The sequence below is a fragment of the Anomaloglossus baeobatrachus genome, chromosome 2 (assembly GCF_048569485.1).
Source record: "Anomaloglossus baeobatrachus isolate aAnoBae1 chromosome 2, aAnoBae1.hap1, whole genome shotgun sequence".
Taxonomy (NCBI): domain Eukaryota; kingdom Metazoa; phylum Chordata; class Amphibia; order Anura; family Aromobatidae; genus Anomaloglossus; species Anomaloglossus baeobatrachus.
The window spans coordinates 428145113-428172289 of NC_134354.1; the positions used below are offsets into that span (position 1 = coordinate 428145113).

A 27177-nucleotide genomic window follows, 5' to 3' on the forward strand; every position below is an offset into this window, starting at 1 on the left:
GGCACAGGCTGGCGAGGCGCTGAGGGCACAGGCTGGCAGTACTGGGGGGGAGGGTGCCGAGCGCACTGGCTGTCAGCACTGGGGGGTACTGAGGGCACAGGATGGCAGCACTGGGGGGCACTGAGGGCTCCTCTAGCTACTTTCTCTGAGTCCCCTCTGTTTCTGCTTTTTCTATTGCAGGTACAGGGGGACCTGAGAAGACACAAGTGCTGGACTCTCCCCTGCTCCCCCCTCCTGCACTCACTCTGCACTGTCCACCTGCAGGCACACTGCTCCCCCCTCCTGCACTCACTCTGCACTGTCCTCCTGCACTCACACTCCTCCCCCCTCCTGCACTCACTCTACACTGTCCTCCTGCACTCACACTGCTCCCCCCTCCTGCACTCACTCTGCACTGTCCTCCTGCACTAACACTGCTCCCCCCTCCTGCACTCACTCTGCACTGTCCTCCTGCAGGCACACTGCTCCCCCCTCCTGCACTCACTCTGCACTGTCCTCCTGCACTCACACTGCTCCCCCCTCCTGCACTCACTCTGCACTGCCCTCCTGCACTCACACTGCTCCCCCCCTCCTGCACTCACTCTGCACTGCCCTCCTGCACTCACACTGCTCCCCCCTCCTGCACTCACTCTGCACTGTCCTCCTGCACTCACACTGCTCCCCCCTCCTGTAGGCACACTGCTCTCTCCCTGCTGCTCTTACCTCAGTTGCAGAACAAACGAAGCAGCCGCTGTGGAGAGCCGGTCACATGTGAGGATCCTGGGCAGAAGAGGCAGGCAAAGGGGGCGTGGCCAGCATAGAGCGAGCAGCAGGAGGGGACAAGGAAGGCATCCCGAGGAGTGTATGTGTCCAGCATTCAGAGGGGGTGTGGCCGACAGCAAAGGGGCGTGGCCAGCAGCATAGATGCCATGGAAGGCATCCAGAGATTGTGGCCTGCATCCGAACGGGACGTGGTCGGCAGAGTGCGGGGGCGTGGCAGCTGCCTCTCACTACACTGCGGGATTACAGAGCTCCCGGGTGTGAGAACGGGACTGGAGTATAAAATCGGGGCTGTCCTGCTATATCCGGGACGGTTGGGAGGTATGGGAGTGAGGCCGTGTCTATCATAACAGTGTGAAGAATAAACTGTTCTAATTTTGTTGCCAAGTAAACTCTGGTGTTGCGTAGGTTACTATTTTATCTATGAGGACCACCAGCACGATGATGGACACCATCCTGAAGTAATTGCTGGGGAAAATGATCTTTAATCCATGAACAAATCTAGGTGCTTTGTGCAGACTTGATGTGGCCAAAACTGGCAGCGCATGCAAACTGACCCTGCAGGAGTGCGGTGCACACATTATCAGCGCACGAGCTGAGCAGGTGCATACACATTTATCTCTCCTGTATGCACCTGCTTAGCACCTGCAGTGAGTGTTTTGGTCACAGCAAGGCTGCACCAAGCACCTACTTTTGCAAAGGATTACAGATTATTTTCTGGATAACTCAAGCTAAGAGAACTAAACAACAGGGATACTTTTTATAGGGTCCAAGTACCCTATTTGACCATCTGAATAATTTAAACTTAGTTTTGGGGGTTACAGAGTCCTTTTAATTCCTAGTTAGGCAGTAGCTGTTGATGACAAGATAAGCCAGTCTTACAAGCTACATAGGTACAATCCCTATATTCTTATATTGCATTTTATATTTTGGTTACTACTCAAGTTTTATTTTAAGCGTGCCTTTGCCACTTTTCATTTTTATAAAATAAGAGATGTGGCATCCCAAGGCATCTACTTATAAAAGTTATATATAATCTGTCACTAGATCACCTGCATATACAGTACCAAGCTGCTAGTGTCACCTTATGTAGTTGTTCCTTTTTATCTGAACATTCAGTTAGGTGATGTGTTCACATAGTGACCCCCTTAGAATGACTTGGCTTTATGTTCTCTGAACAGCGTCACCATCTCAGTTACCTAAAGCTCCTGTAAGATGAAATTTCATGGAATGTATCACACTCTCTCTACAAAGATATGGACAAAATCACAGTTAAAGGGAATCTGTCAGCAGGTTTTTGCTACCTCATCTGAAAGTTGAGTAATGTTGAAAAACAGACACTGATTCCAACTGTGTACCTAGTTTACTGGGGGCAGCAGTTGTAACACAATGAGTTTTTAAAGGTAGCATGTAGCAGAGCTTAGAAAGCTTACCCCGCCCATACCTCAGCTCTCTGTATACATTGTATATTGACAGTGAACTTCTTATAGGAGGAGCGGGCGTAGTTGGACTTGGCATGAGGCAGCTAGTCACACGAATCCTAGTGATAAAACCTTCACTGTAAGTAAACAACAGCACACAGCCCAATAAGTAACACATTGCTGAAATTTGTGTATCAGCTCCCATCTCCTCCTGTCTTTAGATTACATAGAAAAAAACCTGTTGACAGATTCCCTTTAATGATAAAGATTAAAGATTACAACACAGCTAATAACTAGATTCTGCCTTGCCAAATCAAAATCTGCATTAATATCCACATTAATTCGGGTTAACATGAGTGTATAAAGAAATAGTCAGAATTTCATCCATGTGCAATCCGCATGCAATCTGTTTTTATGTTTTGTTTTTTTTAACAGCAGCATTTATTAAGAATTTTCAAGACTATTTACCATTTCCTATGTTAACAAATTGCAATATATCTGTAAAAAAAAGTTTGTTTTTACAGTTGATTCAGGAGCGGACAAATCATCGGTGCAACCTGTATGGCCATTTCTACCTCAAAAGCAGGTGTAATTGTGCATCATGATGAAGTATTGGACTGCAATGGGCGCTTGAACTGAAATTACGCTTGTGAGAACCTACCCTTAATGTTGCTGGTTTCTTGGATTAAAAACTAAGAAGAGAGAGTACAAATAGGGTTTTACCAGATAACAATAGTGTTCTAAAAGAAATAACACTCACCTGGTAGGGTTGTGAAAGTCACAACCCCTATGAAGGCTTGAAATAGGTGGCGGTTGCCGCAGCCCCACGTGGGTTAATATTTGGTGCTGGATAGAAAGAAGCGAGGTTAACGCCACGCTACCGCTAATAATGGAAAATTGTTGATAAATAATATATTCTTTTATTCCATAGGTCAATGTGTTTCAGGGATCCAGTCCCCTTCTTCACGACCAAGCAAAAAATCAACAATATTGTTGTTTGGTCCTGAAGAAGGGGAAAGGATGCCTGAAACGTGTTGTCCTATGCAATAAAAGAATATATTATTTATCAACAATTTTGCATTATTGGTGGTAGCACGGCGTTGACTCCGCCGAATGGTTTCTTAAGCGGGCTTTACACGCTCCAGCAAATCTAACGATGTGTCGGCGGGGTCACATCGTAAGTGACGCACATCCGGCATCGGTAGTGTTGTTGTAGCGTGTGACAGCTACGTGCGATTGCGATTGAACATAAAACTGTTCATCGCATACACGTCGTTCATTTCCTTATAATTGCACGTCGGGTTGTTCAATGTTCCCGAGGCAGCACACATCGCTGTGTGTGACACCCCGGGAGCGATGAACAGATCTTACCTGCGTCCCATGGCTCCCGCCGGCAATGCAGAAGAAAGGAGGTGGGCGGGATGTTTACTTCCCACTCATCTCCGCCCCTCTGCTTCTATTGGCCGGCTGCCGCGTGACGTCGCTGTGACGCCAAATGTCCGTCCCACTCCAGGAAGTGGATGTTCGCCTCCCACAGCGAGGTCGTATGGAAGGGTAAGTACGTGTGACGGGAAATAATCGTTTGTGCGACATGGTCAACAAATTGAAAGTGCCGCACATACGATGGGGGCGGGTACAATCGCATACGATATCGTATGTGATATCTTAAGGTGTAAAGCAGCCTTTAGATTGAAAGAATTCATAGATATCGCTAAACCTCATTTTTAAAAAGTGAAGCGTTTTCCGAGACAGATTGCACAAGACATACTGCTGTCCCATCTAATCCATCATTACGCAAAAATAAATATGTCACAGTCTCCACATTATTTATACACCCCTAAGGCGATGTTCACACCACTGTTGGAATCTCCGTCGTACAACAGATGCAGCACAGCGTCCTGATTTGCGTTATGAATGAGAGCCGCTATGTATATGTGACCAGAAGGCTAAAAAACAATAGGCAGCATCAACCCTTTACTTTTTAGCTAAGATATATTTCGGCAAGATCAGGAAATAAGAATAGTTTAATAATTGTTAAGATTATTTTGGACTAAACCCCAAAAAACCAATTGCATAAATAGATTGCATAACTGTTCTTTTTAACAAAGGTTGCGCACACTCGCCCTGCTGGTGCTGGAAAGTGATAAGTACGAAGATGTTTAAAATTAGCAACTCCTAGTGATAAATCTGACCCAGTTTTAGCATATATCCTTTCAAATCTAATCTGTAAATCCTTACTCTCTGCAGGCAAGCATTAGCATGTCACACAGTTCATGTAGTTGTTCTAAAAATGGCTCTTTGGCTGAGCATGATGTTACATATGTCATTGGTTGTTATTGTGGACATGCTTACGTAAGACTATTGATTTCAGCGAGGTAATGGACATTGACAGTGGATGCAGGACTATACATTATGTGATTCTTTTAGGTCTTAATCAATCTAAGGAGCGCCATAAAGGATTTCAGATGTATGTAAAGGACATATAATTGAAATTTGCAGTGTATATCCATATTGATTAAAATGCGATGTGCATACCTTTGTCTTTAGTAGTGTATATACATAACTTTTATTTCTTCCTTTAACATTTTTATGTGACTTTTAGTATGTGATACCCATAGCAGGAAAACAATGGAAAACATTGCACAGCTAAAAAATTCTTGTACTCTACATAAGATCTTCTGTTGTCCATATTTTCTCAGACCCATAGAATTGTATGGGTAATGTTCATCCGTGATGCCGAGAAAAAATTGACATATCTCCATGATTCCCTAAAAACCACAGGGGTCACCACCACAGAAAATCACGTTTGACCAGCCCCATTGACTATAATAGTTACCTGTTCTATCCATGTAATACATGAGTAGAAACACTTGCGGACATAAGAATGAGGCTTAAATCTTGCACCATATTAACCACAAGCTACAATGTATATGGGAATGATGAAAAGCAAAACTGCTATGGGAATACTAGACTGAAAAATACAATGAACTATCTGAAAAAGTGAAAAAACATGAAAAATGGAATATGCATAACTGCTATGAATAATAGGAATATAAGAGATATTTAGCCATTGTATTGATCAATACAAAAGAGCCCCAAAACCAACGCCAAGGTAATCTATTTTTGGGGTCCCTAGCCTATATGTAACCTCACCTGCAGTTAAAAAACTTGCTCTATCTGGGAAGCAAATTACCAAGCTACATATGTGAAGTGAAACAAATTGCTGTGGGTGGGGCAGGGTTCTCAGACAAAAAGTACATACTAACTAAAGAATGTATGTCTGGAACACCAACTACAGGTGAGGTTACATATAGGCTAGGGACCCCAAAAATAGAGATTACCTTGGCGTTGGTTTTGGGTCTCTTTTGCATTGACGAATACAATGGCTAAACATCTCTTATATTCCTATTAGTCATAGCAGTTATGCATATTCCATTTTTCATGTTTTTTTCACTTTTTCAGATAGTTCATTGTATTTTTCATTCTAGTATTCCCATAGCATTTTTGCGTTTCATCATTCCCATGTACATTGTGACTGGTGTGCAACTCTTTATCCTATTGTATAGTTATGTTTTTTGAGTCTTGCACCATGTTCACACCATTGGTGGTCCAGCCATACCTTCTTTAGTTATTAACCAGAAGCAGCCCATTACAAGGACATTTGCAGAAAGCTTGCAGTCACTTCTCCAGCATGCCTTTGCTCTACAACAAACGCGTGATTTCTCTCATCAAAGCACTTCATCATGGAGTTGCCTTTTTCCCTTCCAAATTAAATCAGTATTTAGCTTGTAATATTTAGAGAAGCAGTGAAACATGGACCTCTATGGTTTTTATTTCTCAATCTGCAGCAGTGCATACCAGAGCAGACATGTATTATGATCTATTGTTAATTCAACTTACCACATGGTATCTGGATGGTACAATAAATTCCAACACCTATGGGCTGTATAGTCAATGTTCCGCTGTAATCTGAATGCTGATCAATTACTTACCTTGTTTCTTGTTTTTTGTTTTGATCAGATATTCTTTTTATTTAAAGGGAATCTGTCACCAAGTTATTATTTTGTAATCTGAGAGCATTATGAAGTGGAAGAAACCTTGATTACAGTGAAGTGTCACTTACTAGACTGTGTGATTTGCTGTTTCAATACAACCAATATTTTATCAGCATGAGATAAGCTGTGCCATGGCTCCTAGTCTAACTCCACCTCCACTAATGATTAGCAGCTTTCTGTCAATATATATTGTACACAGGATGCTGCTAGTAAAGGCCCAGTCACACGAAACAACTTACCAGCGATCCCAACAACGATACAACCTGATAGGGATCGCTGGTAAGTTGCTAGGAGGTCGCGGGTGAGATGTCACACTAAGCGACGCTCCAGCGATCCCACCAGCAACCTGACCTGGCAGGGATCGCTGGAGCGTCGCTACACGTGGAAGTATGCTGCGCTTGGTAACTAAGGTAAATATCGGGTAACCAACCTGATATTTACCTTGGTTACCAGCGCACACCACTTACAGTTAGGTCCAGAAATATTTGGACAGTGACACAAGTTTTGTTATTTTAGCTGTTTACAAAAACATGTTCAGAAATACAATTATATATATAATATGGGCTGAAAGTGCACACTCCCAGCTGCAATATGAGAGTTTTCACATCCAAATCGGAGAAAGGGTTTAGGAATCATAGCTCTGTAATGCATAGCCTCCTCTTTTTAAAGGGACCAAAAGTAATTGGACAAGGGACTCTAAGGGCTGCAATTAACTCTGAAGGCATCTCCCTCGTTAACCTGTAATCAATGAAGTAGTTAAAAGGTCTGGGGTTGATTACAGGTGTGTGGTTTTGCATTTGGAAGCTGTTGCTGTGACCAGACAACATGCGGTCTAAGGAACTCTCAATTGAGGTGAAGCAGAACATCCTGAGGATGAAAAAAAAGAAAAAATCCATCAGAGAGATAGCAGACATGCTTGGAGTAGCAAAATCAACAGTCGGGTACATTCTGAGAAAAAAGGAATTGACTGGTGAGCTTGGGAACTCAAAAAGGCCTGGGCGTCCACGGATGACAACAGTGGTGGATGATCGCCGCATACTTTCTTTGGTGAAGAAGAACCCGTTCACAACATCAACTGAAGTCCAGAACACTCTCAGTTAAGTAGGTGTATCTGTCTCTAAGTCAACAGTAAGGAGAAGACTCCATGAAAGTAAATACAAAGGGTTCACATCTAGATGCAAACCATTCATCAATTCCAAAAATAGACAGGCCAGAGTTAAATTTGCTGAAAAACACCTCATGAAGCCAGCTCAGTTCTGGAAAAGTATTCTATGGACAGATGAGACAAAGATCAACCTGTACCAGAATGATGGGAAGAAAAAAGTTTGGAGAAGAAAGGGAACGGCACATGATCCAAGGCACACCACATCCTCTGTAAAACATGGTGGAGGCAACGTGATGGCATGGGCATGCATGGCTTTCAATGGCACTGGGTCATTGTGTTTATTGATGACATAACAGCAGACAAGAGTAGCCGGATGAATTCTGAAGTGTACCGGGATATACTTTCAGCCCAGATTCAGCCAAATGCCGCAAAGTTGATCGGACGGCGCTTCATAGTACAGATGGACAATGACCCCAAGCATACAGCCAAAGCTACCCAGGAGTTCATGAGTGCAAAAAAGTGGAACATTCTGCAATGGCCAAGTCAATCACCAGATCTTAACCCAATTGAGCATGCATTTCACTTGCTCAAATCTAGACTTAAGACGGAAAGACCCACAAACAAGCAAGACCTGAAGGCTGCGGCTGTAAAGGCCTGGCAAAGCATTAAGAAGGAGGAAACCCAGCGTTTGGTGATGTCCATGGGTTCCAGACTTAAGGCAGTGATTGCCTCCAAAGGATTCGCAACAAAATATTGAAAATAAAAATATTTTGTTTGGGTTTGGTTTATTTGTCCAATTACTTTTGACCTCCTAAAATGTGGAGTGTTTGTAAAGAAATGTGTACAATTCCTACAATTTCTATCAGATATTTTTGTTCAAACCTTCAAATTAAACGTTACAATCTGCACTTGAATTCTGTTGTAGAGGTTTCATTTCAAATCCAATGTGGTGGCATGCAGAGCCCAACTCACGAAAATTGTGTCACTGTCCAAATATTTCTGGACCTAACTGTAGCGCTGGCTCCCTGCACACCTAGCCACAGTACACATCGGGTTAATTACCCGATGTGTACTCTGCTACGTGTGCAGGCAGCAGGGAGCCGGCTTCTGCTGACGCTGGTAACCACGGTAAACATCAGGTAACCAAGAAGCCCTTCCCTTGGTTACCCGATATTTACCTTCGTTACCAGCGTTCGCCGCTCTCACACTGCCAGTGTCGGCTCCCTGTTCCCTGCACTCCTAGCCACAGTACACATCGGGTTAATTACCCGATGTGTACTCCAGCTACTTGTGCAGGGAGCAGGGAGCCAGCACTGACAGCTGAGAGCGGCGGACGCTGGGAACGAAGGTAAATATCGGGTAACCAAGGAAAGGGCTTCTTGGTTACCCGATGTTTACATTGGTTACCAGCGTCCGCAGAAGCCGGCTCCTGCTGCCTGCACATTTAGTTGTTGCTCTGTCGCTGTCACACACAGCGATGTGTGCTTCACAGCGGGAGAGCAACAACTAAAAAATGGTCCAGGACATTCAGCAACAACCAACGACCTCACAGGGGCCACGTTATTGCTGGATGTTACACTAAGCAACATCGCTAGCAAGTTGTGCCTCATCAGCGATGTTGCTTAGTGTGACGGTACCTTTAGTGGTGTAGGAAGGGTAATACAGGATGCAACATTCTGAGCTCTGCTAAATTTGCTGCAGAAAAAACTGTAATTCTATCAAAACTTCTGTGCCCAGTAAACTGATACATGTATGGACTCAAGATATCTATTCTTACCTCATGCAGTTGTTATAATACACAGCAAAAGCCTACTCATTCCCTTGAAATTTTTGAAATACAATACAAAAGGTAAATGCCACACACCCAACTACATATCAACGCTACCCACTCCACCCCCATATCCTCTCCAGCACACAATATACAGATAGGTCAAGAAATATTTGGTCATTGACACAAGTTTAGGCATTTTAGCTGTTTTTCAAAACATATTCAAGATGCAGTTCTATAATCAATATGGGTTTAAAGTGCAGGCTCTCAGTTTTAATTTGAGGGTATTCACGTCCTAACTGGAGTAAGAGTTTAGGAGTTACAGCTCTTTATTATGTAGCTGGGTATTTTTTCAGTGGACCAAAAATAATTGGACAATTATCTAAAGTGCTCTTCAATTGTCTGCCTTTGTATTCCCTCATGAATCCATCATCAGTTAAGCAGGTGAAAGGTCTTGAGCTGATTCCAGGTGTGGCAATAGCATTTCAATGCTGTTGCTGTGGACTCACAACTTGCAGCCAAATGAGCTCTCAGTGGAAGAGAAACAGACCATCATTAGGCTTTAAAAAAAGAAGAAAGCCTTACAAGTGATAGCAGAAATTTTAGGAGTGGACAAATCAACTGTAATGCTCTCGGCGTGAGCAAGGGGTTAGTGGGTCCACTGGACCTAGGCACTAATCACTTCCCTGGAGGAGCGTACCTGTATGGCCACCGAGTCTTCACTAAAGTGACAAGTGGTGGAGATAGGCTAACATGGTGGACTGTAGACAACAAGGGCAGTTCAGTGGATCACGGAACCTAGGCAGCTGACATCACAGGTTTAGACACACCAGTTTCTGATAAGAGCAGCAGCAGCCAGTACCGTAGTTCGGCCGAGATGGATAGACATAGCAGCAGCAGCTGGACTGAATAGCTGCAGCAGCAGCAGCGGACAGTATTGTAGGAGCCACTGTGGCCGTTGTTGCAGGTGCGGCTGGTCTGGATGGTTTGCAGCAGCAGCAATTGGTATGGATAGTTGCAGCAGCAGTGGACTTAATATGCAATGGAACACAGATAGGATTCAGTTATACAGCACAGTAACAGCAGCGGCAGCACAAAGGAACTTGAGAACTAGCAATGTATAGTCCATGTTGCCCAGGCACCTCCCTTCTGGGGGAGGGTGCCTTAATTACCTGATGCCTCTCAGTGATAGGCTGAAAGGTACGTCTGGGTTAGGGTGTACTGGCCCTTTAAGAAAACATGCATGTCCGCGCGCACCCTAAGGACACCACTAGAAAAGAGACTTGTGTGGCATGCACAGGCCCCGGGAGACAGCAGCAGGAACTGGGAACGAAGCAGCGCAGCCGGGAAGGTAAGAGTGCTGATGTCCCTGCCGGGAAAGAGGGGCAGGACAGCGTGGGGACACCAGTAAGGGTGTTACATCAACAGTTTGGTACATTCTGATAAAAAAATGCATTAGTGAGCTTGGAAACTCAAAAAGGCCTGTATGTTGATAGAAGACAACAGTGGTGGATGATTGCGGAATCCTTGCCATGGTGAAGGAATACCCCTTCATAACTTCCCACTAAGTGAAGAACACTCTCCATGAAGTAGGTGTTTCAGTACGTAATTACCATAAAGAGAAGACTTCATGAAAGCAAATACAGAGGGTTCACCACAAGGTGCAAACCATTAATCAGCATTAAAAATAGAAAGGCAAGATTAGACTTTGACAAAAAGCATCTAAAGAAGTTAGGCTAGTTCTGGAAAAGCATTCCTTCAAAGATGAAACTAAGATCAACCTGTACCAGAATGATGAGATGAAGAAAGTATAGAGTAGACTTGGAATAGCTCATGATCCAAACCACACTACATCCTCTGTAAAACATGGTGGAGAAAGTGTGATGGCCGGGCATACATGGTGTCCAATGGCACGGAGTCACTAGTGTTTATTGATGATGTGACTGAAGACAGAGGAATTCTGAAGAGTGCAGGGCTATACTTTCTACTTAAATTAAAACAGATGCAGCAAGGTTGATTGGACAGCGCTTCACAGTACAGATGGACAATGACCCAAACAATACTGCAAAAGCAACTCAGGAGTTTTTTAAGGCAAATAAGTGGAATATTATGCAATGGCCGATCTCAACCCCCATCGAGCATGCAATTCACATGCTTAAGACAAAACATAAGGCAAAAAGACTCACAAACAAGTAACAACTTAAGTCAGCTGCAGTAAAGGCCTAGCAAATCATCTCAAAGGAGGAAACCCAGCGTTTAGTGACGTCCATGTCTTCCAGACTTCAGGCAGTCATTGCCTACAAAGGATTCTCGATAAAGAATTAAAAATTAACATTCTATTTATGGTAAAATAAATTTGTCCAATTACTTTTGAGCCCCTGAAATGAGGAGGCTTTGTAGAAGAATGCCTGCAATTCCTAAATGTTTCACTTGACATTTTTGGTCAACCCCTTTAATTACAGTATACCTGAAAGTCTACACTTCAATTACATCTCAGTTGTTTCACTTTAAATAAAAAATAGTGGCATGCCGAGGCCAAATCAAGAAGATTTCGTCACTATCTAAATATTTCTGGACCTAAATGTAAATAGTCGGTACATAAATTACATCAAGAAGACAGTGAGTACCCACAAAGTTTGTAGTTATCAAACATTGAATGTTAATCTAAAGTGCTACATACAGTGAGTCAATGTCTACCAAAATTGAATAGGTTCAACGTAGGGAGTAAAGTTGATACAATCAACATTTATCCCATGTTTTTCATTGCTGATTCTGTATGCTATACTGTATAACTTGAAAATAGTTGTCCTGAATTGTCACTAACAGAATTTCCATTTACCATCAATGAAGACTTCTTAGAACTTCTTATGGCTAATTTCAACAGAAAATAGTTGTCCTTAAAAAAAAATTACTTTCAATCTCTCCATGATGGTATAATGATATGAGAGAGATTGTACATTGGTATGTTACTAATATAATATTGGAAAAGAAAAGAAAACAGTCAAAACTGTTGTAAACGTTCAATTTAGCTCTTGCAATGCACCATTAAGTAAAACTGTCATTGACGGGAATTATAGCAGTGGTATTTGGCATATTAAAGCTACTATAGTTATTGAATTTCTCTATATTTTACATGTAAGGATATTGATTTATTGGAAAACAATATATACGCTGTATTGCTGAGCTGGTATCCTTCAATTTATTTGATGTATTTGATATGATCGTTTCCCCCATAGGAATTCCAGGGCATCAGATAAAACCTCCACCTTTAAGCTGTGCTGGGGCTGAAATGCTGGGTAATTCAATCTGTGCAATCATTTCATTATCCTCAAGTACCATGACTTCAGTATGCGATAGGCTTAATGGACACCTTCTTCCAAGATCGCTCAGACGGTTTCTATGGATGGATAAACTGCTAAAGTCCGAAAAGAATTTCAGAGAAGAAAATATAAAGTAAGCTTCACATAATCAGATTGTATGGTATTCATTTCCGCACATACTGTCAGAGTAATCCCAGTGTTGTCAATGGGGAAGCTTCACACTGGTGAGTTTTTATTTGCATTAGCTTGACACAAAGAAATGATTATTTATATATGCAAAAAAAAACACATCATGCTTTTCAGATAGGAAATCAATTCCTTAAAACCTTAACAAACAACAAATTCTATACGAAGGATCAAGATCCTAGCCAGATATTGTATGCAATATAGACAGCAGACACTTTTATTACTTTTTCCCAAGTGGGTACATGCAAACATAACTGAACCCATTTAGAGATCAGTTTCCCTATTACTTTTTGAAAAAAAATCTTATCAAATGACTGTATAAATGTATCGGGGCAAACCTGCTTTTAGGCTATCCATGCTTACATCTGTTATTTTGTAAAGTTCGGTGTCAAGCAGTATTGCCAAATTTTCAAAGTCTAAATGGTAAATTTAAAATAATGGTAAATTGCTAAATTTAAAATACCTACTTAAAGGGAATCTGTCAGCAGGATCTGTCAAGTCACCAATGTACATGTGAACTCTACAACTCGAAAAAAGTCCATAGTATAAAATGTCACATATTATTCTGTATATATCATCTGTAGTCACATAACATATACCAGAATTGTATGTGCTCTAGAGCAGGGTTCCCCAACTCCAGTCCTCAAGGCCCACCAACAGTGCATGTTTTCAGGATTTCCTTAGCATTGCACTGCTGTTGGAACCAGCACCTGGGCAGGTAATTACATTAACACCTGTGCAATACTAAGGAAATCCCAAAAACCTGCACTGTTGGTGGGCCTTGAGGACTGGAGTTGGGGACCTCTGCTCTAGAGTGTGCTCTGACATAAAGACTAGACCGAGGGAAAGAAATTAATTTTCCCGAGGGGACACATGAGAGATTGTGACTGATGCGGAGGCTGAACCAATTGTCTAAAATTATTTCTGCTCATTATTATTATTAATATATTATAATCATTATTTTATATAATTATTAATGGTATCACTTAATGTTGAGCAGGATTACATATGCTGACATGAACCTATATACAGTATGAACCCACACACAGCCCCACCCATATTCAGAATGAGGCCCCACATAGCTCCCTATATACAGTTTGATTGATTTCTCATATAGCTTCCTTATATACAGGATGAACCCCACATAGCACCCCCCCCATATATAGTATGAACCCATACATAAAGAATGAGCTCCCGCATAGCCCCTATGTACAGGATGAGCCGTCACATAGCCTCTTTATATACAAGATGAGCCCCCACATAGCCCCTCTGTATAGATTGTGAGCCGCAACACAGCCACTCTATATACAGAGTGAGCTCCCACATAACCCCTCTATAACCAGTGTGAGCTCCCACATAGCCCTTCTATATAAAGTATAAGCCCCCACAGTCTCCTAAATACAGCATGACCCCCCCCACCAGCCTCATAAATACATCGTGAGCCCCACATAACTTCTGTGGACGTACTAACATACTAAGAGTGCGGACTAGTCGGGGAAAGTAACGCTCTTGTGACTAGTCTCTGTGCACATTAGCATATCATAAAAGATCTTTAGAAATACTTTTTCTAAAGATCTCTTTATGTATGCCACTAGATACAGGGACTGTTAGGCAGGGATTTGCAATATACACCCAGAACTGCTTGTGGTTCTGGGTGCATAATGCACCAGGTGCCCTTTAAAATGAAACAAATGAGATGCAATTGAAGTGCAGACTTTCAAGTTTCATTAAACGGCTTGAACAATAATATCCTGTGAAACATTTAAGAATTGCAACTGTTTTCCTACAAATCCTCTCATTTCAGGGGCTCAAAAGTAATTGAACAAATTTACCTTACCATAAATTGGTAATATTTAATACTTTGTAGGACATCCTTTCCAGGCGATGATTGCCTGAAGTATGTAGACTATTCTGTATATTGGAAAGTAGCTTAGACTATAGCATCAAATAGATAGAGGTGTAAAATGAAATTTACTTTTGCCTTCAGACCAACCCTTTAATGGGTTAAAGCTGAGTCTGCACTTCTATTGATCAGATAACTCTATCTTGAGTATGTTTTGGTAAACAGCTAAAATGCCAAAACCTGTGTCACTGTCCAGATATTTCTGGATCTAACTGTAAGTTTGTCCTGGACATACCTACAAGAAATACCCTTCTCCACGGTATTTCTTTGTTTATTTTTGTTTTTTCAACCCATCTGAAAACGTTCCTTTGACTTTGGCAGATGGGTTTACTCAATTCAGGTAAAAATGCACACTAAAACTCAAATGTAAATTATAGTCTATATAGCAGTAATTTATTTTAAAATATTTAGATTAATTAATTTAAAAAAAGTTTATATAATATGTGTTTGCATATAGCCAAATACGCTCAAATTGCTGTTGCATTTTCATTTTATTTGCTTTGCATGCAGCAATTGCAACTTTCACTTTTTTCTTTCTTTGCTTTGCATTGCAGCAATGGCAACATTCACTTTTTTCTTTCTTTGCTTTGCATTGCAGCAATGGCAACATTCACTTTTTTCTTTCTTTGCTTTGCATTGCAGCAATGGCAACATTCACTTTTTTCTTTATTTGCTTTGCATTGCAGCAATGGCAACTTTCACTTTTTTCTTTATTTGCTTTGCATTGCAGCAATTGCAATTTTCACTTTTTTCTTTCTTTGCTTTGCATTGCAACAATGGTAACTTTCATTTTTCTTTATTTGCTTTGCATTGCAGCAATTGCAACTTTCACTTTTTTCTTTATTTGCTTTGCATTGCAGCAATTGCAACTTTCACTTTTTTCTTTATTTGCTTTGCATTGCAACAATGGCAACTTTCACTTTTTTCTTTATTTGCTTTGCATTGCAGCAATGGCTATTTTCACTTTTTTCTTTATTTGCTTTGCATTGCAGCAATGGCTACTTTCACTTTTTTCTTTATTTGCTTTGCATTGCAGCAATGGCAATTTTAACTTTTTTCTTTCTTTGCTTTGCATTGCAACAATGGCTACTTTTTTCTTTATTTGCTTTGCATGCAGCAATGGCAACTTGCACTTTTTTCTTTATTTGCTTTGCATGCAGCAATGACAACTTGCACTTTTTTCTTTATTTGCTTTCAATTGCAGCAATGGCTACTTTCACTTTTTTCTTTCTTTACATTGCAGCAATGGCAACATTCACTTTTTTCTTTCTTTGCTTTGCATTGCAGAAATGGCAACATTCACTTTTTTCTTTATTTGCTTTGCATTGCAGCAATGGCAACTTTCACTTTTTTCTTTATTTGCTTTGCATTGCAGCAATTGCAACTTTCACTTTTTTTCTTTCTTTGCTTTGCATTGCAGCAATGGCAACTTTCACTTTTTTCTTTATTTGCTTTGCATTGCAGAAATGGCAACATTCACTTTTTTCTTTATTTGCTTTGCATTGCAGCAATGGCAACTTTCACTTTTTTCTTTATTTGCTTTGCATTGCAGCAATGGCTACTTTCACTTTTGTCTTTATTTGCTTTGCATTGCAGCAATTGCAATTTTCACTTTTTTCTTTCTTTGCTTTGCATTGCAACAATGGCAACTTTCATTTTTCTTTATTTGCTTTGCATTGCAGCAATTGCAACTTTCACTTTTTTCTTTATTTGCTTTGCATTGCAGCAATTGCAACTTTCACTTTTTTCTTTATTTGCTTTGCATTGCAGCAATGGCAACTTTCACTTTTTTCTTTGTTTGCTTTGCATTGCAGCAATGGCTATTTTCACTTTTTTCTTTATTTGCTTTGCATTGCAGCAATTGCAATTTTCACTTTTTTCTTTCTTTGCTTTGCATTGCAACAATGGTAACGTTCATTTTTCTTTATTTGCTTTGCATTGCAGCAATTGCAACTTTCACTTTTTTCTTTCTTTGCTTTGTATTGCAGCAATTGCAACTTTCACTTTTTTTCTATATTTGCTTTGCATTGCAGCAATGGCTACTTTTTTCTTTATTTGCTTTGCATGCAGCAATGGCAACTTGCACTTTTTTCTTTATTTGCTTTCAATTGCAGCAATGGCTACTTTCACTTTTTTCTTTATTTGCTTTGCATTGCAGCAATGGCAACATTCACTTTTTTCTTTCTTTGCTTTGCATTGCAGAAATGGCAACATTCACTTTTTTCTTTATTTGCTTTGCATTGCAGCAATGGCAACTTTCACTTTTTTCGCTTTACATTGCAGCAATGGCACATTCACTTTTTTCTTTCTTTGCTTTGCATTGCAGCAATGGCAACATTCACTTTTTTCTTTCTTTGCATTGCAGAAATGGCAACATTCACTTTTTTCTTTATCTGCTTTGCATTGCAGCAATGGCAACATTCACTTTTTTCTTTCTGTGCTTTGCATTGCAGAAATGGCAACATTCACTTTTTTCTTTATCTGCTTTGCATTGCAGCAATGGCAACTTTCACTTTTTTCTTTATTTGCTTTGCATTGCAACAATGGCAACTTTCACTTTTTTCTTTATTTGCTTTGCATTGCAGCAATGGCTATTTTCACTTTTTTCTTTATTTGCTTTGCATTGCAGCAATGGCTACTTTCACTTTTTTCTTTATTTGCTTTGCATTGCAGCAATGGCAATTTTAACTTTTTTCTTTCTTTGCTTTGCATTGCAACAATGGCTACTTTTTTCTTTATTTGCTTTGCATGCAGCAATGGCAACTTGCACTTTTTTCTTTATTTGCTTTGCATGCAGCAATGACAACTTGCACTTTTTTCTTTATTTGCTTTCAATTGCAGCAATGGCTACTTTCACTTTTTTCTTTCTTTACATTGCAGCAATGGCAACATTCACTTTTTTCTTTCTTTGCTTTGCATTGCAGAAATGGCAACATTCACTTTTTTCTTTATTTGCTTTGCATTGCAGCAATGGCAACTTTCACTTTTTTCTTTATTTGCTTTGCATTGCAGCAATTGCAACTTTCACTTTTTTTCTTTCTTTGCTTTGCATTGCAGCAATGGCAACTTTCACTTTTTTCTTTATTTGCTTTGCATTGCAGAAATGGCAACATTCACTTTTTTCTTTATTTGCTTTGCATTGCAGCAATGGCAACTTTCACTTTTTTCTTTATTTGCTTTGCATTGCAGCAATGGCTACTTTCACTTTTGTCTTTATTTGCTTTGCATTGCAGCAATTGCAATTTTCACTTTTTTCTTTCTTTGCTTTGCATTGCAACAATGGCAACTTTCATTTTTCTTTATTTGCTTTGCATTGCAGCAATTGCAACTTTCACTTTTTTTCTTTCTTTGCTTTGCATTGCAGCAATGGCAACTTTCACTTTTTTCTTTATTTGCTTTGCATTGCAGAAATGGCAACATTCACTTTTTTCTTTATTTGCTTTGCATTGCAGCAATGGCAACTTTCACTTTTTTCTTTATTTGCTTTGCATTGCAGCAATGGCTACTTTCACTTTTGTCTTTATTTGCTTTGCATTGCAGCAATTGCAATTTTCACTTTTTTCTTTCTTTGCTTTGCATTGCAACAATGGCAACTTTCATTTTTCTTTATTTGCTTTGCATTGCAGCAATTGCAACTTTCACTTTTTTCTTTATTTGCTTTGCATTGCAGCAATTGCAACTTTCACTTTTTTCTTTATTTGCTTTGCATTGCAGCAATGGCAACTTTCACTTTTTTCTTTATTTGCTTTGCATTGCAGCAATGGCTATTTTCACTTTTTTCTTTATTTGCTTTGCATTGCAGCAATTGCAATTTTCACTTTTTTCTTTCTTTGCTTTGCATTGCAACAATGGTAACGTTCATTTTTCTTTATTTGCTTTGCATTGCAGCAATTGCAACTTTCACTTTTTTCTTTCTTTGCTTTGTATTGCAGCAATTGCAACTTTCACTTTTTTTCTATATTTGCTTTGCATTGCAGCAATGGCTACTTTTTTCTTTATTTGCTTTGCATGCAGCAATGGCAACTTGCACTTTTTTCTTTATTTGCTTTCAATTGCAGCAATGGCTACTTTCACTTTTTTCTTTATTTGCTTTGCATTGCAGCAATGGCAACATTCACTTTTTTCTTTCTTTGCTTTGCATTGCAGAAATGGCAACATTCACTTTTTTCTTTATTTGCTTTGCATTGCAGCAATGGCAACTTTCACTTTTTTCGCTTTACATTGCAGCAATGGCACATTCACTTTTTTCTTTCTTTGCTTTGCATTGCAGCAATGGCAACATTCACTTTTTTCTTTCTTTGCATTGCAGAAATGGCAACATTCACTTTTTTCTTTATCTGCTTTGCATTGCAGCAATGGCAACATTCACTTTTTTCTTTCTGTGCTTTGCATTGCAGAAATGGCAACATTCACTTTTTTCTTTATCTGCTTTGCATTGCAGCAATGGCAACTTTCACTTTTTTCTTTATTTGTTTTTCATTGCAGCAATGGCAACATTCACTTTTCTCTGTATTTGTTTTTCATTGCAGCAATGGCAACATTCACTTTTCTCTTTATTTGTTTTTCATTGCAGCAATGGCAACTTGCACTTTTTTCTTTGTATACTACATTTCATTTACAGGGGGAATTGCTATGAAGATGAGCAGAAATTTTGCTGGCAAAAAATAAATCATTGTTTATAGCTCTCATATTAAAGGGGCTATAATGAGATAAACCCTTTAAGTGAAAGTGTGCTTCATATGTAGAATACCATTATAGTATGTTTGCTGGTCTACATTTTTCTGGTATTTTATGTCTCAGTCTACATCTGCAGTAGATAAAACAGAACATTTTAGATAAATAGCCCCTAAATCAAGTATAACCTATTTACTGTACCCTTTATAAATCTAATCACTGTAATATCAATGTCTCTCAGCTCGGCATCTCTGATGGATAGACTGATGCAACAAAATACATGTAAAGCAGACATTTTATAGTCACAAATCAAATTACTGACAGGATGACAGGAACGATTCTGACCTTTTGATAAAAGAAGCAGCAGCATTCTGGAAAATGCAGTAAGAGTTGTGTAAATTGCAGAAGATATTGCCCACTTTTTCTGCTGTGTAGAAATGCTGCCAGTAGCCTTTTGTCATTCCCTAAGGAACCCTATTTCCAGGAATACAGATTCAACGTCTGCTGAATATGATTAGCTACTTCTCTAATCTATAGATAGGTCTTTCCAAGAATGACTGCATTTTCAAGGTATGGTGATTGGCTAAATTTCACCAGTAAGGAAGGATCGTATATTACGTCTGAGCAACACACAAGCACAAACACACAGATTCAAGATGCGTTCCATATTATAAAAAAGCTATAGCTGGTTAACACCATCAGTTTTCATTGTGCTGGCGCAGATTTCAGAGTCAGCACTGTCTGTCTCACCATGGAGAAGAACCAAACCTTTTGTCTTATGAAGAAGAAAAAATACATTGTGGTAACTGTTTTATCCACTGAACTCATGGAACATGTTGTCTTACAGTCATTATCAACACCTACTGATCTTTGATTTCTGGTATGTTCAGAGTACATTTTTATGTTCATTTGAGACAAAACTGAAATAAGGGTATGCGCACACATTGCACTTTTTTCACTTCTTTTTTCCTTTGTAGTTTTGTCAGAAAACCAGGATTTCTGATATCCCTCCTTGCTGAATTTGCCGCAGATTTAAATTCAGTCAATTCAGATTTCAACCATATCAATGAATGGCAAAAAAGTCTTAAAGGGAAACAATCATCCTGATTTTCGTATATAAACTGAAGCCAGTGCTGTACTGGCACTATTAGGCACATTCTCTACATACCATTATTGGGCATCTCGGATGTTTAAGCGTTCAAATCCAAGAAAGTGAAGTTAAAAAATTCGTCAGCTTTTTGATTGACAGTTTCAATGCAGGAGATAATAGCAGGGTGTGTTATGCACATGGATTCCCGTCCCCCACCTGTTGTTCCTCCCTCTCTCTCTGGCTCTATGCTAATTTTTCTATTCAGTAAGATGGCGTCGGAGTTGGCGCCTGCGCATAACACTTATCTCCGGCGCCATCTTTCTGTATCCCATGTTACCCCCTGTCATTCTATTATTGTGGCTGAGTAGGCGGCGCATGCGCCTTGCTGCTTGAGAACTGTGATCACGGGAGCGCGCGCAGTTACAACAGAGCTGGCGAACAGCTCATCATAGCGATCAGCTGTAGAAGAGGATATCAGAACACTACAAAACACCGGACCGCCCCAGGACGCCGGACCGCTCCAGGACACCGTAAACAGCTGACAGCAGCGTGCCAGCGACATCGGTGGTCAGGTGACTTCACAATGGATTCACCTAACCCCGTGACATCAGTGCTGCGAGACCCAGTCGCTGGTAGTGATATCAAGCGGCACTGTGGTCAGGGGGTCAGGTGAATGAACTTACTAGCCCCTGTGACACAAATGAGCGATGATCAACGAGCGCAAAAACGTGCAAAATCGTTGCTCGTTGACACGTCGTTCATTTCCATAATATCAGTGCTGCTGCAGGTACGATGTTGTTTGTTGTTCCTGCAGCAGCACACATCGCTATGTGTGACGCCGCTGAAACGACAAACATCTCCTTACCTCCGTCCACCGGAAAAGGAGGAAGGAAGGAGGTGGGCGGCATGTTCCGGCCACTCATCTCCTCCCCTTCTTTTCTTTTGGGCGGAAAGGAGGCAGTTCGCCGGTCACAGCGACGTCGCAGAGCAGATATGTGCGTGTGACGCTGCCGTAGCGATAATGTTCACATATCACATCACATATCGGCCGTGCGACGGGGCGGGTGCAATCGCGCTCGACATCGCTAGCAAATGCTAGCGATGTTGCAGCGTGTAAAGTACCCCCTAAGAGTCACACAAAGGCATTGAATGTATGTCCATTGCCCACATCCCACACTGATGATCATTTAATTGTGAACAATTCCCTTCGGATCCCGATTATGAATGCCACACAACCCTAGGCACATTTTAGGGGCGGTAAGGATAACCCAAGTGTCCCGTCAGACCATTTGAAACAGTTTACATCAGCCTGTTTTGCATGCTAGATGACCTGCAAGGATATCTAACCCACCATTAGGCACAGGCGTCATTGTCTTGCTGGACGTGTGACCAATGGGCCTCAGTACTGTTGAAAGTCGATTCATGCTGAGCAGAAATGATGGCAGCCAACAATGTTGGAGTTATCAAGGAGTACTTAAGCAAGCATTGTTGACCTTAGGGAGATCAACATATCCACTGCGGAGACATCATCACGTGTTTCTCAACGCAGTGATTCTAGAGAAACGCCCCCTGGGAAGTATGCAAATAAGAAAGCCGCGGAGACACCATCACTTGTTTCTCAACGCTGCCAGGAAACTAGCCAGGTCTTTCACCGGCAAGGAACAACCACGGGAAGGCCAGTCTCCAGTCAAGGAGACCACCTATACCAAACATGGTATCTATCCACAGACAGCCGTTTCGGGGTATTTGCCTCTCATCAGTGTGGAGTAGGAATCTGGCTAGTGGGGGCAATGCCTAGTAAAAGACTTAGGGAGATCAACATATCCACCATATCCAAAATGTTCGAAAACAGTGCTCCAAAAGTGTATTTAAAAAAATGATACCAATAAAAATGTCACTTTGACCTGCAAAGAATGCCCCCCACCCAAAAAAAAAGTTTTTTTCTATGTGCGGCCCTTATATCCGGCCGAGTTTGAAACCCCTGGTCTAGATACAGTGGAAGCTATGTTTATTTATTGGCGTCTGTGAGTGATGTTCTCAAATTATATAGGAATACAGTTGCATGCATCTATATTTTTGACTGGAGCATTTCAAATTCCACTTGACGTGATGCTATTTAGCCTTAAGCGGGGTTTACACGCTACGATATCGTTAATGAATTATCATCGGGGTCACGGTGTTTGTGACGCACATCAGGCTTCATTAACGACATTGCAGCGTGTGACACTTTTGAGCGACCTTAAACGATTGCAAAAGCGGTCAAAATCGTTTGCCGCGGAGAGGTTGTCCTGAAACCAAAAATCATTTAATGCTTATTAGCAATGTTGTTCCTCGTTCCTGTGGCACCACACATCGCTATATGTGACAACGCATGAGGGACGAACATCTCCTTACCTGCCTCCACCGGCAATGCGGAAGGAAGGAGGTGGGCGGGATGTTACGTCATGCTCATCTCCGCCCCTCCACTTCTATTGGACACCTGCCGTGTGACGTCGCCGTGACGTCGTAGGAACCGCCCCCTTAGAAAGGAGGCGGTTCGCCGGCCAGAGCGACATCGCAGAGCAGGTATGTGCATGTGACGCTGCCGTAGCGATAATGTTCGCTATGGCAGCGATCACACAATATTGCACATATGACAGGGGCGACATCAACATCACTAGCCGATGCTAGCGATGTCACAGCGTGTAAACCCCGCTTTAGCCTGCAATACTCTAACAGTAGAATATCTTTCATAAACTTATATTTAATGATTTTCCAATTATGAACATACTTTTATAGTTGTATAATTTATGCAGTCTAATAGAGAAAGAAGCAAGGGAACGATACGGTAGAAAACTAGAGCACAGATGTGATGAATTAAAGCTGAGAAGTTCAACGCGCTCACCAATTTCAGGCCTTATTGAGAATGCTGTTGTGGAGGTAAGTGCTAAAAGACCAAGTATCATAGTCTGTGTTCACGTATCATCACGTGAATACTGCAGAAAATGTGTGCAACTGTATATTGTTCATGGGTAGTGTCATGATTGACTCCTGGCTCAGCTGGAGCTGAGCCTTTTTTTTAGTTTCACTTCTGATGCAGGTCACGTTAGGGGTTAATCCTTTCTGCCTCGTTCTGGAGGTCAGGCTGCTTTATTAGGGCACTGTTTCTCTTGGACTTCGCCAGTGATACTTCTGGCTCTGCTGTGTTCTGCTCTTGAGTGACCTGTTGTCTGCCCTGCCCCCTCCTGACCTCCGTGTTCACCTGACCTGTTAACCTCGTCTGTTGTCTGTTTCCATCAGTGTCTCTCCCGCTGTCTCCCTGTTTGTTCCTTATCTGTTTACCTTAATTCTGTCTTGTCTTCCCACTCCCCCCTCGTTTCTAGGCTCTGATTTCCCGGCTGCTGACTATTTGATTCCCTCTGACTACGTTTAGAATTTGCCCTTGTGTACTTACAAGACCTCATGTTGTGACACGGCTTTCTGACGATTCTACTGCCATCTGGTGGGCTTGACTAGTGTTACCTCTGCTAGGGAATTCCCTGCTCATACGTTTCCTCCACTTTTACGCCCCCTAGTGGTTTACCAGCTAACTACCTTCTCAGATAGTTTCAGGAATCCTCTCAGTCCCACATTACTGCGCTGTACTGCTATTGTACATCTTAGAGTACAGCGTGACAGGTAGCATATAGAGAGCCATCCAACCACTTCAAGGACTCAGCTTCCTTAGTAACACATCTTTCCCACACAAGGATTTAATTGCGATCTATGTCTGGTTCACTTTTCACACCCCATTCAGATAAGGCTGGTTTTGAAACATGGAGAGGGAGGACAATAGTGTTTAGGGCCCATACATAGGAAATGGTACATCTCGACATGATTAGATGGCTTGTGCACTCTTTGATAGAGATGTGCAAACCCGCAGACTTTAAAGAAAAAAAAAAAAAAAAGTCCGGTCCGGGACTGCACTTCAGCCTGGACACCGAATCCCATACAGTCAGGGCCAGAAATATTTGGACAGTGACACAAGTTTTGTTATTTTAGCTGTTTACAAAAACATGTTCAGAAATACAATTCTATATATAATATGGGCTGAAAGTGCACACTCCCAGCTGCAATATGAGAGTTTTCACATCCAAATCGGAGAAAGGGTTTAGGAATCATAGCTCTGTAAAGCATAGCCTCCTCTTTTTCAAGGGATCAAAAGTAATTGGACAAGGGACTCTAAGGGCTGCAATTTACTCTGAAGGCGTCTCCCTCGTTAACCTGTAATCAATGAAGTAGTTAAAAGGTCTGGGGTTGATTACAGGTGTGTGGTTTTGCATTTGGAAGCTGTTGCTGTGACCAGACAACATGCGGTCTAAGGAACTCTCAATTGAGGTGAAGCAGAACATCCTGAGGCTGAAAAAAAAGAAAAAATCCATCAGAGAGATAGCAGACATGCTTGGAGTAGCAAAATCAACAGTTTGCAAGTTGTTTGCAAAAACAACATTCTGAGAAAAAAGGAATTGACTGGTGAGCTTGGGAACTCAAAAAAGCCTGGGCGTCCACGGATGACAACAGTGGTGGATGATCGCCGCATACTTTCTTTGGTGAAGAAGAACCCGTCCACAACATCAACTGAAGTCCAGAACACTCTCAGTGAAGTAGGTGTATCTGTCTCTTAAGTCAACAGTAAAAAGAAGACTCCATGAAAGTAAATACAAAGGGTTCACATCTAGATGCAAACCATTCATCAATTCCAAAAATAGACAGGCCAGAGTTAAATTTGCTGAAAAACACCTCATGAAGCCAGCTCAGTTCTGGAAAAGTATTCTATGGACAGATGAGACCAAGATCAACCTGTACCAGAATGATGGGAAGAAAAAAGTTTGGAGAAGAAAGGGAACGGCACATGATCCAAGGCACACCACATCCTCTGTAAAACATGGTGGAGGCAACGTGATGGCATGGGCATGCATGGCTTTCAATGGCACTGGGTCACTTGTGTTTATTGATGACATAACAGCAGACAAGAGTAGCCGGATGAATTCTGAAATGTACCGGGATATACTTTCAGCCCAGATTCAGCCAAATGCCGCAAAGTTGATCGGACGGCGCTTCATAGTACAGATGGAAAATGACCCCAAGCATACAGCCAAAGCTACCCAGGAGTTCATGAGTGCAAAAAAGTGGAACATTCTGCAATGGCCAAGTCAATCACCAGATCTTAACCCAATTGAGCATGCATTTCACTTGCTCACATCCAGACTTAAGACGGAAAGACCCACAAACAAGCAAGACCTGAAGGCTGCGGCTGTAAAGGCCTGGCAAAGCATTAATAAGGAGGAAACCCAGCGTTTGGTGATGTCCATGGGTTCCAGACTTAAGGCAGTGATTGCCTCCAAAGGATTCGCAACAAAATATTGAAAATAAAAATATTTTGTTTGGGTTTGGTTTATTTGTCCAATTACTTTTGACCTCCTAAAATGTGGAGTGTTTGTAAAGAAATGTGACAATTCCTACAATTTCTATCAGATATTTTTGTTCAAACCTTCAAATTAAACGTTACAATCTGCACTTGAATTCTGTTGTAGAGGTTTCATTTCAAATCCAATGTGGTGGCATGCAGAGCCCAACTCGCCAAAATTGTGTCACTGTCCAAATATTTCTGGACCTAACTGTATAAGTCTATAGGAACCCAAACTTGTATGCTGTAAATCGGTGGTAGTAAGGGCTAGGGGGCTGCAAAAGGAAGCAAAACGGGGATTAAAGCAGGACAATTATACTTACCGAGTTTCTGTGCAGTTGTCACACTGCTTCCGGGTCCGTTCATTAAATCTCATGAATATTCACTGCTTCTCCCACACACTCTCTGTAACAGCATGTGTTTTTTTCTTTAAATTATTTAAATAAGTAATTTTAAAAAACGGCCTGGCATCCCACCCAATTTTGATACCCAGCCAAGATAAAGCAGACAGCTGGGGGCTGGTATTCTCAGACTGGGGAGGCCCATGGTTATGGGCCCTCCCCAGCCTAAAAATAGTAGGCTGCAGCCAATAGAGGCGCCAATCCTGGCGCTTTATCCGACTCCTCCCAATTGCCTTGGCGTGGTGGCAATTGATGTACTATAAGAGGTTAATGAAATCTGTATTTTGTAAAAAATCACAGCACTCATCAAGCCCGAGTTTAATAATGGGGAAAGGTCTATGAGGCCCCCCATTACTAATCAAGTAAGTAAAAAGAAAACAAACAGAAAACACAGGGAAAAATCCTTTATTTAAACAAAAAAACAAACAAAAAAAACACCCCCCCAAACACCCCTACAGGTCTGGTATTCCAGCTGTGACCTCAGCCGAACTCTATGAACTCACCTGAGGTGAACTCAATTGCAGATTACTGGATTCACGCAATGCGATTTTGATGTGTTTTTCTTCCAGGAGATGCAGATTTGTTGCAAAATGCACAAAATCTGCATCTCCTGGCAGAAAAGTACATCAAAACCACATTGCATTTTTCTGCCTGGAGATGCAGATTTTTTGTAACCAAATGCTCAATGTGCGCACATAACCTAAGCTGGTAATCTGGCATTGAATCCATAGAGCTCACCTGAGGTGAGTTCTTTGAGTTTGCCTGAGGTTACAGCTGGGGTACTGTGGAAACTACCAGCTGTGACCTCAGGTAAACTCTCTGACATCACTGCTCTCACAGCTGCAGCTCTGTCAGTGTGTCCCTGATGCCACAGTGCTCAGTTGCGTGTTTTAATTTTAACTGCACACTACAACCCCAGATGTAGCAGAGTTGGCATCGTCGTGGTATGGATTAAATCGGACCTGCAGGAGTGTTTTGGAGATTAATAAATATAAGAAAGAGGGGGCTTTTTAAAATTTTTTTTTTTTTTTTTAAACTTTGAATTTTTATTGAGATTTTCAATTTACGTT

At 41.2% G+C, this 27177-nt stretch overlaps 1 protein-coding gene across 1 annotated transcript in view; it reads left to right on the plus strand.

The window, feature by feature from the left end:
• LOC142289816 (uncharacterized) overlaps positions 1 to 27177 on the plus strand; it is a 199707-nt gene that overhangs the window by 151365 nt on the left and 21165 nt on the right. The window contains exons 5-6 of the mRNA XM_075333744.1: positions 12345 to 12561; positions 23077 to 23200. Coding sequence (XP_075189859.1) covers positions 12345 to 12561; positions 23077 to 23200 — 341 coding nt within the window. The remainder of the gene's footprint in view (positions 1 to 12344; positions 12562 to 23076; positions 23201 to 27177) is intronic.